At 54.0% G+C, this 15,457-nt stretch overlaps 3 protein-coding genes across 9 annotated transcripts; 2 read left to right on the top strand and 1 right to left on the bottom strand.

Moving 5' to 3' along the window:
• Nucleotides 1–1,686: 1,686 nt before the first annotated feature.
• Nucleotides 1,687–6,912, top strand: CLIC1 (chloride intracellular channel 1). The gene is made up of 6 exons (XM_030315099.2): nucleotides 1,687–1,940; nucleotides 3,989–4,098; nucleotides 4,316–4,441; nucleotides 4,601–4,707; nucleotides 5,326–5,507; nucleotides 6,514–6,912. Exons 1-6 carry the CDS (start codon nucleotides 1,902–1,904, stop codon nucleotides 6,673–6,675), a joined length of 726 nt encoding a protein of 241 aa, XP_030170959.1. The 5' UTR covers nucleotides 1,687–1,901; the 3' UTR covers nucleotides 6,676–6,912.
• Nucleotides 6,913–7,006: 94 nt separating this feature from the next.
• DDAH2 (dimethylarginine dimethylaminohydrolase 2) lies at nucleotides 7,007–10,485 on the top strand. 2 transcript variants are annotated; one of them, XM_030315098.1, is made up of 7 exons: nucleotides 7,007–7,454; nucleotides 8,285–8,647; nucleotides 8,759–8,858; nucleotides 8,982–9,055; nucleotides 9,218–9,337; nucleotides 9,821–9,970; nucleotides 10,160–10,485. In XM_030315098.1, exons 2-7 carry the CDS (start codon nucleotides 8,351–8,353, stop codon nucleotides 10,274–10,276), a joined length of 858 nt encoding a protein of 285 aa, XP_030170958.1. In that variant the 5' UTR covers nucleotides 7,007–7,454; nucleotides 8,285–8,350; the 3' UTR covers nucleotides 10,277–10,485. The 2 variants fall into 2 exon arrangements, with proteins under 2 accessions (XP_030170958.1, XP_030170957.1); XM_030315097.1 differs by having other exon boundaries at nucleotides 7,007–8,647.
• Nucleotides 10,486–10,803: 318 nt separating this feature from the next.
• On the bottom strand, nucleotides 10,804–14,045 carry MPIG6B (megakaryocyte and platelet inhibitory receptor G6b). 6 transcript variants are annotated; one of them, XM_030315100.1, is made up of 6 exons: nucleotides 13,934–14,044; nucleotides 13,383–13,730; nucleotides 13,135–13,225; nucleotides 12,765–12,805; nucleotides 12,551–12,627; nucleotides 10,804–12,440 (listed from the first exon to the last, which is right to left on the bottom strand). In XM_030315100.1, the coding sequence occupies exons 1-6, from the start codon at nucleotides 13,992–13,994 to the stop codon at nucleotides 12,336–12,338; spliced, it is 723 nt and encodes a 240-aa protein (XP_030170960.1). In that variant the 5' UTR covers nucleotides 13,995–14,044; the 3' UTR covers nucleotides 10,804–12,335. The 6 variants fall into 6 exon arrangements, with proteins under 6 accessions (XP_030170960.1, XP_030170961.1, XP_030170966.1 ...); XM_030315101.1 differs by having other exon boundaries at nucleotides 12,765–12,769; XM_030315103.1 differs by having other exon boundaries at nucleotides 12,370–12,440; nucleotides 12,551–12,646; nucleotides 13,934–14,045.
• Nucleotides 14,046–15,457: the final 1,412 nt, after the last annotated feature.

The raw sequence follows: 15,457 nt of genomic DNA, 5'->3' as shown, positions 1-15,457 counted from the left end.
AGGGACACTTCGCTGATGCAGGATTTGAGGCTGCAGCCCCCGGTTTCAAATCCAGGGGTTCTGCTGAGTAGTACCGGGAGAGGGCAGCATTACCTGTCATCTGGGAAATTAAGGCAAAATACCTTTTGGGTAGCCAAGCCAGCCAGCCAAAGTCAATATTGATAATCCAGCCAGCTCTAGCTATAAAGCTGTAGGAGAGAAAAGAGAGGCAGAGAAGAAGCTGCCAAAACCTGTTTCAGCTCAGGGCTGGCACTATTTGCCTGAGGCGTCTCCCAGAAGGGAGATCTTTGTGGGACATATTCTCTGATGGACATTGACCAGCTGAAACAGAAGAGGACCCTAGGAATAGGGCTGGTTTGACCTCCTTTCCTCAGATGGAAGGGGTCCTGTGTGCAGAATTTGAGGATCACCCATGGAGAAGACTCCCCCCCCCCCCCACACACACACATACACACTCATGGAATCATTCTACAACCTTATAGGATCTTACTATTCAAGGAAGCAAACACAATATATCTCCTCTCTGGGGAGGAGAGAGATAGGCCTTCCCCCAGAGAGGAGAAAACCCACAGAAAAGGAAGCAGGAGAGGAAACCAGTAACTGTTAGTTTCCAGCAGCATGTTTCTCACTCTGCCCCAGTCCTCCCCCAAGTCTCTCCCTTTCTTTAAGTGTCAGGCCTGTTTTGCTCCTACATGCTTGCACTCCACCATGTTTTTCTCGAACTGTAGGTCTCTTGTGAGCAAGTGGTGAGGAAGAAAGACAAGGTATGGTAGGGTAGGAGGGAGATTCAGGATATGGAAGCTGGAATATATCCAGTTTGGAGGATGTATTATTAAGCCATTTTTCAGCAGATCATAAAGAGTTTGACAGAACCTCGAAAATCAAGCTACTCTTCCTCTGCCTCCCTACTTATTTGTGTCCCCAAGGACTCCACTTACATTATTCCATCTGATCTTTGCTTTTTTTCTTCCATAATAGGACCAGCTACCATCCCCTCCAGGATCAGTGCAGCTCTATTCTGTGGCCATAAAAATCCCACCCTTCCCCGCTTCTCCCATCTTCAATCAATCAGTCAGAGAAGGACAAGGGGCACAGGAAGGGGCCCAGAATGGGGGCAGAAGTGGAAGTATTAAAGCTGACCAGGCTACTGAGGAGGAGCAGACCTCCCCCAGTGATGAGGCCCGTTGGCTCAGCTTCTTGTTTCCCTAGCACAAGGCCTGGTTGTCTCCCTTCCCATCCCCTGCCCTACCTTTCACCATTCTCTTCCCCCAATCTCAGTGTCCATTTCCAGGTCCCTGTCCTCCTGGAGTCTGGAAGGAATATGGAAAAAGGAATAAACGACCACCTTCACATTCTAAAATTCCCTCCCTAGACCCTCATGGGCTTGACCAAGCTGCTGATGTTGTTTCTCGTGTGCGGGAGGAGTGCGAGTGTCCTCTGATTAATGCAGCAGGGAAACTGAGGCAGGAAAAAAAAATCCTGTGTTCAAAGAGACTGTCGGAGAAACGAGGAGGTTCCCAGGATTCCCTCTCTTTAACACCCCCATCCCTTATCCTCGAAGAGACCTGAGGATCTCCCCTCTGGACCTACTCCCTAGATCGTCGAGTCCCGCCCCCTCCAGTCCCCTCCCCAGGTTCAGGGCGGGGCGGGCCCGGCCCGTGAGTCAGCGGCTCCCCGATCTAGCCCGGGAGGGGATAGAGCTGGAGGAGCGGGGTGCGGGGTACGTTGGGCTGGTGGGGAGGTCGCGTCTCGTGTAAGCGGGTCTGATCCGGCTTGTGCTGCGCCGAAGGGACAGCCCTAGGTCTGGGGGTAGAGAATCCCTGCCTGTGAGACCCGCCTTCCCTGGCCCGGGCCCCTCCCAGTTCCCCAGCGCCGACCGCTTCCTGGTCCCCGTCGCAACTATGGCTGAAGAACAACCGCAGGTCGAATTGTTCGTGAAGGTAGGAACACCTCCCTCCTAGGCCAGCTTCCCAATTCCTGGAAGGCAACTCTCACCTTTACCCCGCTCCAGCCTTAACTCCCCAATCTCTTCCCTCCTTGACCCCCTCCCCAACCCCACGTGCAATCTTTAGTGTGTGTGTGTGTGTGTGTGTGTGTGTGTGTGTGTGTGTGTTGGGGGGGGTGGCTTCGGAAAGGGAAGACAATTGTCGTGTGTGTGTTTGTGTGGGGGGGTGGTAATGAGAATTCTATGCCCAATCCTGAAAAGTTTGTAGAAGTTTCCAGCAGCCTTAGGAGGGTTCCCAGGAGTTGAGAATATTGACGAGGCTGGGGGAAGGGTCGGATAGGAAAGACTGGGGGAGAATGGTGCAGTGGGACCCAACAGGGTTTGGAGGGTCAGAGGGAAACATCAGGACAGGTGGTCCTATGAGAAGACCAGAGTGAGGAGTGTCTTGGGGGGAGACTTGGAGAAATGTGCAAGTGTGTGTGTGTGGCAAGGTAGGTTTCAAGGGAGAGGGTGTGGTAAGGGAGGCCGAGAGGGGATCCACGGGGAAGGACTGGTAGGTGGAAGGAAGTGAGAGAGTGGAAGTGGAGTTATAGCAGCGGGGCTGGAGATGGGGTGGGTCCGGAAGGGTACCAGGGACTTGCAGAAGCCAGAAAAAAGGAGGTCGCTAGATGCGAGTTTAGCTGGGGCTCCCACAAGGATAGGTGGAGAGAGGTATCAGAAGGAGGGGGAAGCCTGGGTTAGGGCATTCATGGTTTGGGGGTTTTAGAAACAGGAGAAAAAGAGTCGCCCCAACTCTCTCCTCTCTCTGTGGGTGTGGATGAAGAGCGGTGGTCCTTTGGCCTTTGAGAATATGAAAACACAGACCGCAGACTCCACCGTTGCTGTTCTGCTCCCCTCCCCACTCCAGGGCATTCTTACCCAATCCTGGACCTCATCTCTGCACCTCCCTCTCCATCTGTGTCTCCTTGTTTTCACATTCTCCCCACCCTTCACTTTCCTGCCGCCTTTCTCTCCACTTCCCCCTCTTTGTTCGTCCTTCTTTGTGTGTCCTGCCGCTTTCCCCCTTCTTTATGCTTGGGGCTTCTCGGGAAGCCATTCCCTCTCCCTGTGCCCAGCCGTGCCTGGGCCCGCCCCCCTTAGGTGTGGTCCCCACCTCACTCATACTCGCCTCAAGGGCTATTTTTATTCCTGGGTGAGGCTGCTCTACAGAGCCCTGGGTCCTGTGTGAGGACAGTTATCTGCAGCTACGGGCCATGTGCTGGGAGATCCCGCAAGTAGTGTGTGGGGAAGAGGGAGGTGGCCCTCCGCTGCCCAGGCCTCAGCCTCACAGGTCCCTGCCCCCACTCCTTGCCAGGAAGGAAGCTGCTAATGCCGGAGACACAGTGAGATGAATCACCCTCAGCCTAGGGGGAGGTCCCTTGGGGGATGAGGTCACCACTTGCCAATTAGAGGGCAGCCCCCCTCTGCAAAGCCCTCTACATCTTTAGGGTGAGGCTCTGGGCCCCTTGACTCCCCTACCTGGCTGCCAGAAACAGCTTGGTGGAGACATAAAGAACCAGAACCCTGGCTTCCAAACCCTGCTGCACCTTGCCAATCTGCAGACTCTACTCCGTTCAGGAATCCAGGAATCCAGGCCTCTAACCTACCAAGTCCCTCTCTATGGATGTGAGGATTAAATAAGTGTTTGTATGTAAAGTGCTGAGAATAGCATATAGAAAACTGCATTACTGTTTAGTCTTCCCTCTCTATGGTCCAGATCCTCCAAGTTCTCCAAAACCCCATCCCTCTGCCTCATTCCCACCTGTCCTGACCCCTCTGGGGAACCAGAAGTTGCCCTTTGCAGAAAATGTTCCCAGTGATCTGCGCTAGGTTTGCTCTACCTCCAGAGTGGAGAGCCCACTTCTTGGGGGAGCTTTAACTGGTGAGACTGAATGTTATGACGAGGCAGAAAACAGCTAGATCTGGGAGTAGTAGGTTCAGAGAATGGCCTGGGGTTGGGTGGGGTGTACCAGGCCTAACTTTGGGGTGGGGGTTGCTTTTCAGGCTGGCAGTGATGGGGCCAAGATTGGGAACTGCCCCTTCTCCCAGAGACTGTTCATGGTACTCTGGCTCAAGGGAGTCACCTTCAACGTCACCACTGTTGACACCAAGAGGTGGGCCAATTTCTGTTCCTCTAAACACCCCTGGTGCACACATCTGTGCACACATATATGCACACACATACACTCACCTAATCCTAGCCCTTCATCCTGCACCTTTTCCCCCCCTCCCTCTACCCAGAGCTCCTTTTTCTTCCCACATCCCTCCATCTCCCCTTTCTGGTTCTCCCTGACCCCCTTTTCCTGTCCTGATGCCTGGCCTCTTCTCCAGGCGGACTGAGACAGTACAGAAGCTGTGCCCAGGAGGGCAGCTCCCATTCCTGCTGTATGGCACCGAAGTGCACACAGACACCAACAAGATTGAGGAGTTTCTGGAGGCCGTGCTGTGCCCTCCCAGGTATAAGGGCACTTGGAAAGGAGGGAGTGGGTAATTGGGAGACTCTAGGAAAAAGAGGTGTTGAAGAAATGGAAAATGGGAATGGTGATGGGCTAGAGCAGGGGAGCTGAGGCTCCTTCCCGGAAGATATCTTATCCTGTTTCTTCCATTGGCTTTCAGGTACCCCAAGTTGGCAGCTCTGAACCCTGAATCCAACACGGCTGGGCTGGACATATTTGCCAAATTTTCTGCTTACATCAAGAATTCCAACCCAGCACTCAATGACAGTGAGTTTCAAGGGTTGGAGGCCAGGGTCCTAGGAGTAATGGAGAAGATCTGGGGATTGGGAAACATTAGGAGCACCTGGAAATTCAGCTGTCAGGGAGATGGAGCAGATGTTGGCAAACCTTCACTGCCTCTCGCCCCAGCCACCTTACTTTTACTTAAGCCCCATATTTCTTCGTATTTATGATGGCTGTGACTTTAAGCTTCTCTCATTTCTTACCTAGTCTCTCCAGCCCCACTGGGGACATTAGTTGGGTTAGCTGCTGGTCTGTTTTCTGGAAGAATAGGTTGTGCTTAAGAACAGTAACTCTAGATCCAGACTACCTGAGTACAAACACTACTAGCTGTGTGACTTTGAGCAATTCATTTAATTTCTCTGTAAATCCATTTCCAGATCTATAAAATGAGGATAACAATACCTATTTCATGGGTTGATGTGAGAATTAGATGAGTTGTTGTGTGTAAAGTGCTTAGAATAACACATGGAAAACTACGTTCGTGTTAGGTATTATTCTCTTGGTCTGGGCTCACCATTAGTATTCATTCACCCTCCACTCCCTAGGTCCTCCCGGACCATGTTGATCTTTTGATGTTCTTACCAATTCCCCTTTCTTGCACAGATCTGGAGAAGGGGCTCCTGAAAGCCCTGAAAGTTTTAGACAATTACTTGACATCCCCTCTCCCCGAAGAAGTGGATGAGACCAGTGCTGAGGATGAGGGTATCTCTCAGAGGAAGTTTCTGGATGGCAATGAGCTCACTCTGGCTGACTGCAACCTGTTGCCAAAGCTCCACATAGTGCAGGTGGGTGGTCATTGTAGGAGTAGAAGGTGGCCACTGGATGGCTCTTTAAGAAGCTCCCACACAGGTTTCCCATGACAACCACTCCTAAGGTGGTTTCTTTCTTGGGATGGTTTCTGTGGATTGCTACCAATAGCAGGTACTACCCCATTCCTTTTCGGCAGCCATTGCTGCAGACCAGGGCTTGAGAGAATTACATTCCGTGACATAGGCTGTGGGTGCAGCAGATTGGCCGAGAGTAACATATCCCAGTATTGCTATCAAGAGTGTTCTTCCTATCTCTGTCACTGCCAAATCCCCAGATAAGACAAAGCAGGCTTTTCCTAAAATCAGAGCTTTAACTCTTTTTATAGCATCAGTCTCCACTTCCTCTTGTGATGAAAGATGAAAACTGCCGGTTCCCATGTTTTTGTCTTAGCCTCAAAGCTATGGTTTAGTTTGTGAAACATGGGCCTAATGTCAGTCTGCTACAGACCTCTGTATTGAAAACTGTGTACTGGACGCTGAAAGACACAAAGATGTACAATGATTGGTTCTTGCTCTCAAAGGATTTGAAATCTAGCTGGGAAGATAAAGCATTCACATGAAAGTGAATTAATAATACATGATAAAAGCCAAATGAAAAATAGGGACAAAAGTTATTGTGGAAATTCAAGAGGAGAATTTTATGATTGGTGAATTATATCTCAATATAATCAAGGAGAGAAGTGGCAGCATGGAATGGGGTGGTCTGAAAAGGAACAGGTTATAAATGACCAGGATTTCAGTAAATGGAGAGGAAGGGTGAAGACAGTAGGAGAAAGCGAGGAGTTAGAAAGCCCATTGGAGAAAATGATTCATATGGGAGATAAGAATTAAAGGAAGAGAAGCCAGATAGTAGAGGTTCTTGAATGCCTGGACAGGAAGGCTAGATTTTATCATGTAAGCCTTGGGAGAAGGGAAAGACCAAGAGCCATTGTGGCTTCCCCTGAGGCTAACATGTTGGTCCCTCTCCTCTCTGCACCCCCAGGTGGTATGTAAGAAGTACAGGGGATTCTCCATCCCAGAGGTGTTCCGCGGAGTGCATCGATACTTGCGCAATGCCTATGCTCGGGAAGAGTTTGCCTCCACCTGTCCAGATGATGAGGAGATCGAGCTGGCTTACGAGCAAGTGGCCAAGGCCCTCAAATAAGCCCTTCCTGGGGCTCTGTGCCCCCCCCTCTATTTTCTCCACAAAGGCACCAGGTGGTTTCCACGTGGCTACCCAATGGACACACTCCAAAATAGCCAGTGGGCAGAGAATCCTGGAGCACTTATGTAGGGCTGACTTGGGGGGCTGAGGGGAAAGATGGGGAATCTAGGTAAGATTTTTATTGTGTGGGGGTGTGGGTAGGACAATGTATTTCAGTAATAAAATACAGAATGAAAATGTAGTGTCGTTTTGCACAAAGGGGGCTGCAGTGTGGGTAACACAGAATGAAAGGTGGGTCAGTGACCTTGAGCTCAGGGCAGAAGCCAGGAATTTAGAAGAGGGGTATTTGTGGTCAGGCTTCCATTTTTCGTGCCGGTCCACCATAACGCTGTCTTGCGGTCCATGTCGTATTTGCTGCCCAGCCGACAGGGCCCTCCATATCTGGGTGGGCCTGGGCAGCACTCACGGGGCGGGGCCAAGTTCGGAGAAGGGGAGCGCAGTCCCCGTGGAGCGGGCGCGGCGTAGCAGGGCGGAATGGGCGTGGCCTCGAGGAGCCCCGCCCCGTCCCGCTTAGACAATGCCCCGGAGCCGCCAGACAGTCGCGCCCCCGCCCCACCGTAGTTCTTGAGCTCGCCTTACCCAGGGACCCTTCAAAAGCCAAGAGCTCCAGCCCCCGAGGCTTGAAGACTAGGACTCCCTTCTCTAACCAACTCTGTCCTCAGGGGGGTGGGGCCCCAGCCAAGAACACAGGAGCGCTGGAGTCTGGGTGGCCGCTAGAGGTAAGTCTAGGGGTTGGAGATGTCCCCCGGACCGTGTGCGGGCCAGAGTTTGAGGTTGCCGGGCCCGTGCCCGATACCCGACAGAGTGCAGGAGGCCGAAATTTGGGTGCGGAGCTGAGCTGGGTAGACTTTGGGGGAGATGGACGGGGAGACGGTCCTGGAGCCGGGAGTGGTGCCCGCTCCCTGGGACCACGCCCCCGGTTTCCCCGCCCCTTGGATTTCGTTTTAGACCTCTCCCAGTCCTCCGGGACTCGGTCTGGTTTCTACTGGGTCGTGCTAGGGGTAGCAGGACCGGCAGGGGTGGAGAGAAGATATTTAACTCCTTAGGCTCTAATTCCTCCCTCGTTGCCCCTCTCTCCCTTTCTTGTTGGGCATTCAGGACTTCCATCTCCCAGGCCCTATCTCCCCAGCTGTCTCCTCCTGTCCCATAACCCCTTTGGGTCCCTTGCCTCACTTCGGGTCCCTATGGCAGCGAGCAGCTGAGGGTTAAGGGGGCGGGACCGTTGCATTTTTAGGGAGTGAGCGCATCCTAGCGGCTGCCAAGAGGGGCGCCTAGCAGGGACCTCGCGAAGCCCCCGAACAGGGGCAACAGGTGTTTTAGAGATTAGGGGTCCCGGTCTTGTTCCTCGGACTCCCTCCAAAGAAGCAGACCCCGAAGGGTGCGGGGTGGAATGGAGTTGGCGGGAGGGGAACGTCTGGAGGGGGTGGGGCGAAGTGGGAGGGGCGCCCGGAGATGGCAGAAGGAAGACCCGGGCGCTCTTAACCACCCCCTACGCCCTTCTGTGCATGTCTCTTTCTTTGCCCTCCTCCCTTTCTGTCTCTTCTCCCAGACAGGTGAAGTAAAAAGAGAAAACTAAGAAATCAGCGCGGCCGGAGGGGGAGACTGTGTGGATGGGATGGGGACGCCGGGGGAGGGGCTGGGCCGCTGCTCCCATGCCCTGATCCGGGGGGTCCCAGAGAGCCTGGCTTCGGGGGAGGGTGCGGGAGCTGGCCTCCCGGCTCTGGACCTGGCTAAAGCCCAGAGGGAGCACGGGGTACTGGGGGGTAAACTGAGGCAGCGATTGGGGCTGCAGCTGCTAGAACTGCCTCCTGAAGAGTCGCTGCCGCTGGGACCGCTTCTCGGTGACACAGCCGTGATCCAAGGGGACACGGCCCTAATCACGCGGCCCTGGAGCCCCGCCCGCAGGCCGGAGGTGAGCGCCAGGGTGCGGGTGGGTAAGAGGAGAGGGGTAGCTGGCCGTACGGGGTTTTAAGAATTGCAGGTGGGAATGTCTCTGCCCCGCGCCCTCTTTTCCTGCCCTAAGGTCGATGGAGTCCGCAAAGCCCTTCAGGACCTTGGGCTCCGGATCGTGGAGATGGGAGACGAGAACGCGACGCTGGATGGCACTGATGTTCTCTTTACCGGTGAGGCTGGGGTGCCTGCATTCCTGGGCTTTGCACTGGGAAGCAGAGTTGAGAGTGGGCCATGTCGGGCCTTGTTTCCAACTCACTCTCTCTCTTAAACCCCCGCGGCCTCCCTGGGCTCAGGCCGGGAGTTTTTCGTAGGCCTCTCCAAGTGGACCAATCACCGAGGAGCTGAGATCGTGGCGGACACGTTTCGGGTGAGGAGCAGGACCAGCTTCGTGCTGGGGGAGCCAGGAGCTGATGGGGTAGGAAGGGCGCGGGGTGGGGCGCGGCGTAGGGAGGAGCCAAAAGCAGCTTGTGTTTTAGGGAATCCTCTCACTCCTCCCACTTCCCTGAATTCTTTCCCTTGTTGCCCCTAGGACTTCGCTGTCTCCACAGTGCCAGTCTCCAGCCCCTCCCACCTGCGCGGCCTCTGCGGCATGGGGGGACCCCGCACTGTGGTAGCGGGTAGCAGCGAAGCCGCCCAAAAGGCTGTCAGGGTGAGAGGCGGGGCAGGGGTGGGGCAGGTTGGGGTTAGGCCACAAAAGTGGGTGTGGCTCCCAGCCCTAGAGGCTGACAGCAGGGAGGTTCAGAGAATTAACTCCAAACCCTGCCCTCATGGGGCGGACTATCTAGTGTGAAAACCTGTGAGAAAGCAAGTTGTTATACTAGCAGGACAAGGACAGGGAACACAGCAGATTCACATCATCTTCCCGAGTTTCAAGTAACTCCCAAAAGATGGCAACTAAGTTATGACTTGAAGGATGCATGAAATTGACTGGGAGGGGCTGGAGAGGGGGAGAAGAGGGTTGGAGGTAGAAAGAAGTGCATGTGAGTATGAGGTGGAACAGAGGTAACTAAATCACTTAGAACACTGCCTGACACATACTAAGGGCTAAGTGCTTGCTAGCATTATTATACAGCAAATGTAACTGCGTCCTCAGCCCTCTGAGCTTCAGCACTTCCTCTTTCCTCTCCCTCAGGCGATGGCAGTGTTGACGGACCACCCCTATGCGTCCCTGACGCTCCCAGATGACGCAGCTGCTGACTGTCTCTTTCTGCGTCCTGGGTTGCCTGGTGTGCCCCCTTTTCTCCTGCACCGTGGAGGCGGGGACCTGCCTAATAGCCAGGAGGTGAGGGAAGGCAGCAGCTCCACCACTGCCACCAACCAGAGAAAGGGGTCTCAGGCCTTCTTAGTGGGAGGAAGAAGGGGTAACGTCTCTGGAAGCATGGGTGGTGCCACCCTGAGCTGGCTAGAAGAAGGGCCTGGCTGTGGCCTCAGGATCTTACTCCCCTCTCCTCACTTTATATCCTCCCTGCAGGCACTGCAGAAGCTCTCTGATGTCACGCTGGTACCTGTGTCCTGCTCAGAACTGGAGAAGGCAGGCGCTGGGCTCAGCTCCCTCTGCCTGGTGCTCAGCACACGCCCCCACAGCTGAGGGCCTGGCCTTGGGGTCCTGGCTGGCCAGGGGTAGGGCAGCATAGGGATTAGAAGGGGAAGGAGGCTTAGATAGAGGACAGTGAATAGGTAGTAGTGGGGAGAGGGCCCCAAGATGGGGGGGGGGGAGGGCTTAGTGTGGGAAAAAGGATAGAGTCCACTGGGTGAGTCATCTTCCTCAGAGATAATAAACAGAACCGACCTTTTAGACTGGGTTGTGGCTTGTGTCTTATTGGGGCAGAGGGGTAGGGGCAGGGCTGAAATCTGGGGTTAGTGCTGGGAAGGAGGCCTCCTTCATTCATCAAACCCTCATTAGGCACTTACTGACTCATTGCCCAGCCCTATCATAGGTGTTTGGGCACAAGATGGACAGGATAGAATTTCTATTGTGGGCAGCACATATGAGGGAGAGAAGAAAGAGTATGGGTGGATCACTCAATTTATCCAAATGTCAGATGATTCAGAAACTGGTAGATTATCAACCCACTCCTAGATGATAGAGAGGAAGAAGTGACACTTCCAGGGACATTCATTTTCATTCACTCATTTACTGAGGCTTAGCAGTAAAATTAAAAAGGGTCGGTCTCCTGATATCAAGGAACTCACAGTACATGAAATTGAAATACAGGTTGTGATGGAACAATTCACAGGATGTTGTTGCTTTGAGATAAATAAGGAGACTGCCTAAGGCATCAAGATGTATGCAGAGGTAGGCAAAGAGGGTCAGGAATGGCTTCCCAGGAAAGGCTACATTTCAACTGAGGATAAAGAAGAATTAGCCAGGAAGGTGGTGGGGAGGAGGAGGAAGAGTGATCCAGGAAGAAGGACTTGCATTGCACAAAGGCATATTTGGAGGCTGGGGAGAATCTCTCCAAGGCTGGCACGTTGTGTGCATGTGGAGTGACAGGGACAAGCCTGGAGAGTAGGCAGAGTGCTGCAGCACCTTGTACCCAAAGCTAAGGCCCATGGCTCCAGAGCTGAAGGTTATGGAAAGAAATACTGCAGTTCTGGAATATAGGCCATGAGGAGTAGGTTACCATTTGGGGAGGACCCCTCTGGCTTGAGGGAGGAAGACAAGGGCAAGAGGATGAGGTGGGGCTATGGGTGACCAGGCAAGAAATGAGAGTACATTCGGGTGGTAGCCCTGGGCGTGAAGAAGGGTAGGATTTCACAGTGACATTAAAATAGGACTTGGTTCATTCTGTGGGAGTGAGCGGAAGAAGGTCTGCATGACTCCCAGTTTCTGGCTTAGGCAACTGGGTTGATCAACAGAGAATGCAGAGAAGTATTAAGTGACAATGAGTTGGGTTTTGGATATGCTGTGTGCAAAATGCCTACGGCCAATCAGCAGAGATGTCTCAGGGATAGTTGGGAGATCCCATTCCCAGAAATGTGAGCTGGAGAGAGTTCTGAGTTGTTTGCAGAGGTGAGGGCTGAGAACTGGCTGCGGATGGCAGATTCCCAAAGAGAGGGAAGTCCGATAAAGAAAGGACAAACCTAGAATGGTGGGGAATACCATGGTGGTAGGGAGCAAGGAAAAAGAGTCCAAAAGGAAGACACCAGCATTAAAGAAAAACAGAGCTTAAAGAAGGGCGTGATCAAAGACCAAGCCAGATGAATGCTAAAAAATCTACTGGGTGTGGCCATCAGGACCTCACTGGCAACCTCATGGAGAGCAGATGAGCAGTGGGGGTGGAGTAAAGAAGAAAATATGGGTGTAGGCCCCTGGTTCAAAGAGCTGGACTGTGGAGGGAAGGGAAGAGTAGGACAACTATCTAGGAGTTGTTGATGTCTTAAGATAGGGAGACAGGGCTTGATCAGGTTTAGAAAGAGCACCAGTGGTGAAGGAGACAAGAAAGTTATGAGATGGGGTAGCTGAAGGAGCAAGATCAGTGGCAGAGATAGCCTGGAACCCAGGGCTCCTGATTCTCAGGCTAGTGCTCAATTCTATCCCATGGTGGATTCCTTTTCCAAGTGAGGAGCCAAGGAGGGGCCGAAAGTTGTGGAGAGCTGAGAAGCCCCAGCTTGCGAGGTTCGAGGTTTGGAATAAGGACTTCCCTTCAAACTACAACCGCATAGATGGTGGAGGCATCGGCAGGGACCACTGGGGTTAACCGGAGGGGCCTTCTGAGGGCCAGATGATCCAGGTCTGCATAGAGCAGGCTCTGAAAGGTGGGCAGGAAAGCAGAAGGGTCTCAGAGATCTGACTCCCTGGGGGATACAGGCTTTTCCTCGGCGATTCTGGCCAGCCCTCTTCCAATCCCCAGGCCCTTACCGGTTCCTGGTCCATGTCCCCTGTGATCTTAGGCTCCTCCTTTGCTGGCCTCTGGGTCTCGACTTTCACCAGTGGATCTATATGGGGGGGACAGAGCTGAAGAATTGAGAGAAAGTGACCAACTTGTCTGCTCCCAGGAAGGGCTCAGACTCAGGAGTTGAGAGATGGGAAGTGCGGGAGCAGTAGAAGGAAAATGAGGTGGAATTAGTCTCACCAAATCTGGGGAGTGGTTGAGGCGGGGGCGGGGGTGATCGCCTGTAACGGATGTGTAGGAGTCTTTGAGGGCCATCAGTTTTGTCTCTCGTTCTCCTCGGGACCAACAGCAACCCAGCAACTCGGAAGGGTCAGACCCACAAACAATTTGGGCTCCACTCCCACCGATAATTCCGCCCATGCTCTGATCCTCCTCCAGCTCTAGCTTCACCTACCAAGCCAGGGCTCCACACACCAGTCTGTGGCCTCGGCCCAAGTTGTGACCTCCCCCATTTTTCTCTAAACCACATGCCCCAGCTCTAGATCTAGCTAAAGTCTGCGAAGGTTCTAGTCCTGCCCTTCCCGCCTCAAGCCCCGCCCATTGTGCTCACCTGCGCCACCACCAGACCACGCCCAATGCCCCGAGTCCCAGCACTAGTCCAGCGCCCAGCAGTGGGATCAGGAGCTGGGGATACATGGACCCTGGGGAAACGCAGGAGGGGATGGCGGTGGATGCCGAGGTCAGGGGTGCGAGAACAGAGAACTAGCTCTCCAGGTCAAGAACATCCAGCCAAGGCCTCTCTCCCTCCCCAGGGTCTGTGTTCGAGTTAAGCCCCCGTGCGCAAAGACCTGGACCTACCGTGGGCAGGCCCCGGAGCCCTGCAGTCAGCCCCGTCCCCTAGCACATGCAGCACAGTACGGCTCTCCTCCTCGCGGCGGCCCCTGCAGAAAAAGGTGCCTGAGTCCCCCGCGCTCAGGAGCAGCTCCAGCCGCCGGATACTAGGGTCCAGGGCACGTAGGCGACCAGCAAAGGGCTGGACGGGAGACACAGTGGGGGTCCCGCTGGATGAGGCCCACAGGATTGGGCGGCGTCCTTTGGACAGGCCCCTGCAGGCCGGGAAGCTAGGCGCCCAGGCCCAGCGGATGGGATGCGAGACCCCTACGCAGGAGAAATTCACCCGGTCTCCAGGGCGGCCGTCCAGTGAAGCTGGGTTTGGAGGGAGCAGTGGTTAGGGCAAGTCCACAGTTAGAGACGAATCCCACTCCCGTCTCCTCTCTCTCCCCTCTCCTCTGCTCTCCTGCGCTCCTCATCTTTCCACACACACCACCCTCCCCTCCCCCACCCCCGCGCCGCCCCCTGCCTCGGTCTTTCCTGGCACCTATCCCAACTTTCCTGGGGGCATGGCTTACCCCCGGGGTCTCCCTGGGCCCTCGCCAACAGCACAGGCAGCAGTTGCAGAACCAGGGCCATGACTGGGATGTGGTGGGGAGAGGAGGGAGTGGATCAGCAGAGGAGACCGGAGGGAAACCAAGGGGTTGGGGGTGGGAGGGGGGTCGCGGGTCTGGGCGCTCCGATAAAAGGAGGGCGGGGCTACCAGCTGCCGGGATCCCTCTGGGAGCCCTTCACAGCTCTCAAACAATACTCGGTTAAAAGTGGTGCTCGGGCTGGTTACAGAACACTTTCGCAAAACTTTAACTCCTACAGCTAGCAGGGGCCCAGAGCGTCCGGGCTGGCTGGCTGAGTTCAAATCCTGACTTCACGTGCGGGCAAGTCGCTTAACTTCTCTGGGCCTGTTCGCTCATCTGTACAACAGGGATAAAAGCGCCTACCTCATAGAGGATTGAGAAAGAAAAAGAGTAATACATGTAAAACACCTAGCACAATGGCTGACACATAGGAGCACTAAGTGCTCACCATTATTATTATTATTATTATTATTATTATTATTATTTCTATTCTTATTTTAGCTTCTACTTCACCTCTGTACCCACGCTGTCCCTCCCAGCCAGTGGTGCCCCACCCAGACTGGCAGGTTTTGATTTGAGAGACACTTTGGAGCAGGTGCACATGCCCCACACCCTGGACTTCATTGGCCCTCACTGAACTAGAACAACCCAGGCCAGACCAAGCCCTAGTTTAGCCAGGGCAAGTTCTGAGAACCTTCTAAGGGCCTGAGGCAGCACCTCCCTAGCAGGCAGCCCCAGCCTATGCCTCTGTTCTTGTGACATCATGGAAGCCCCTGGTAACATCGCAAACCCTTCATCCTTTGTCCTGTGGCTAAGCAGGGATTGGGAAGATCAAGTCAGGGCTGAATCAAGATTAAGTTGGCCTCTTCCATCCTTAATTTCTTTTTTCTTTTTTCTTTTAGAGAGAGAGCACACAAGCAGGGGAGAGGGGCAGAGGGAGAGAGAATTTTAGGCAGGCTCCATGCTCAGCAGTGGAGCCCAATGCGGGGCTCAGTCCCACAGACCCTGAGATCATGACCTGAAATCAAGAGTCAGATGCTCACCTGACTGAGCCACCCAAGAGCCTCTCCATCCTCAGTTTCTGCTCACCTGCCCCTACCAGTTCCCCCCAGGGACCCAAATTTGGCAGTTAATGTAGGCCACATCCCATTGTCCATTTCCCAGGAAGCAGCAGGCACCGCCACCACAGCCACTGTACTATCACAGGGGCCTTTGGTGATGCCTCTTCAGAGGACTGGGCAGGCAGGGCTGTCAGCTGGGAACCAGGAGGGGTGTCTTGACCTGAAATCAAGAACCAAAATGGAGTTGGCCACTAGTTCACCTATCCTCCGCTACCTCTCTCTCCCATCCCCACTCCTTCACCCAGTTCTGCTTAGTACCTCCCCATCCCTGGTCAGCTGTGTGTAAATAGAGAAGGAGGGGCCACCAGAGGCAGGGAAGGGAGGGGACCATTGGGATTATAAATTC

Source organism: Lynx canadensis, chromosome B2 (genome assembly GCF_007474595.2).
Source record: "Lynx canadensis isolate LIC74 chromosome B2, mLynCan4.pri.v2, whole genome shotgun sequence".
Lineage (NCBI taxonomy): Eukaryota > Metazoa > Chordata > Mammalia > Carnivora > Felidae > Lynx > Lynx canadensis.
This window is presented reverse-complemented; position numbering and strand designations above follow the sequence as displayed.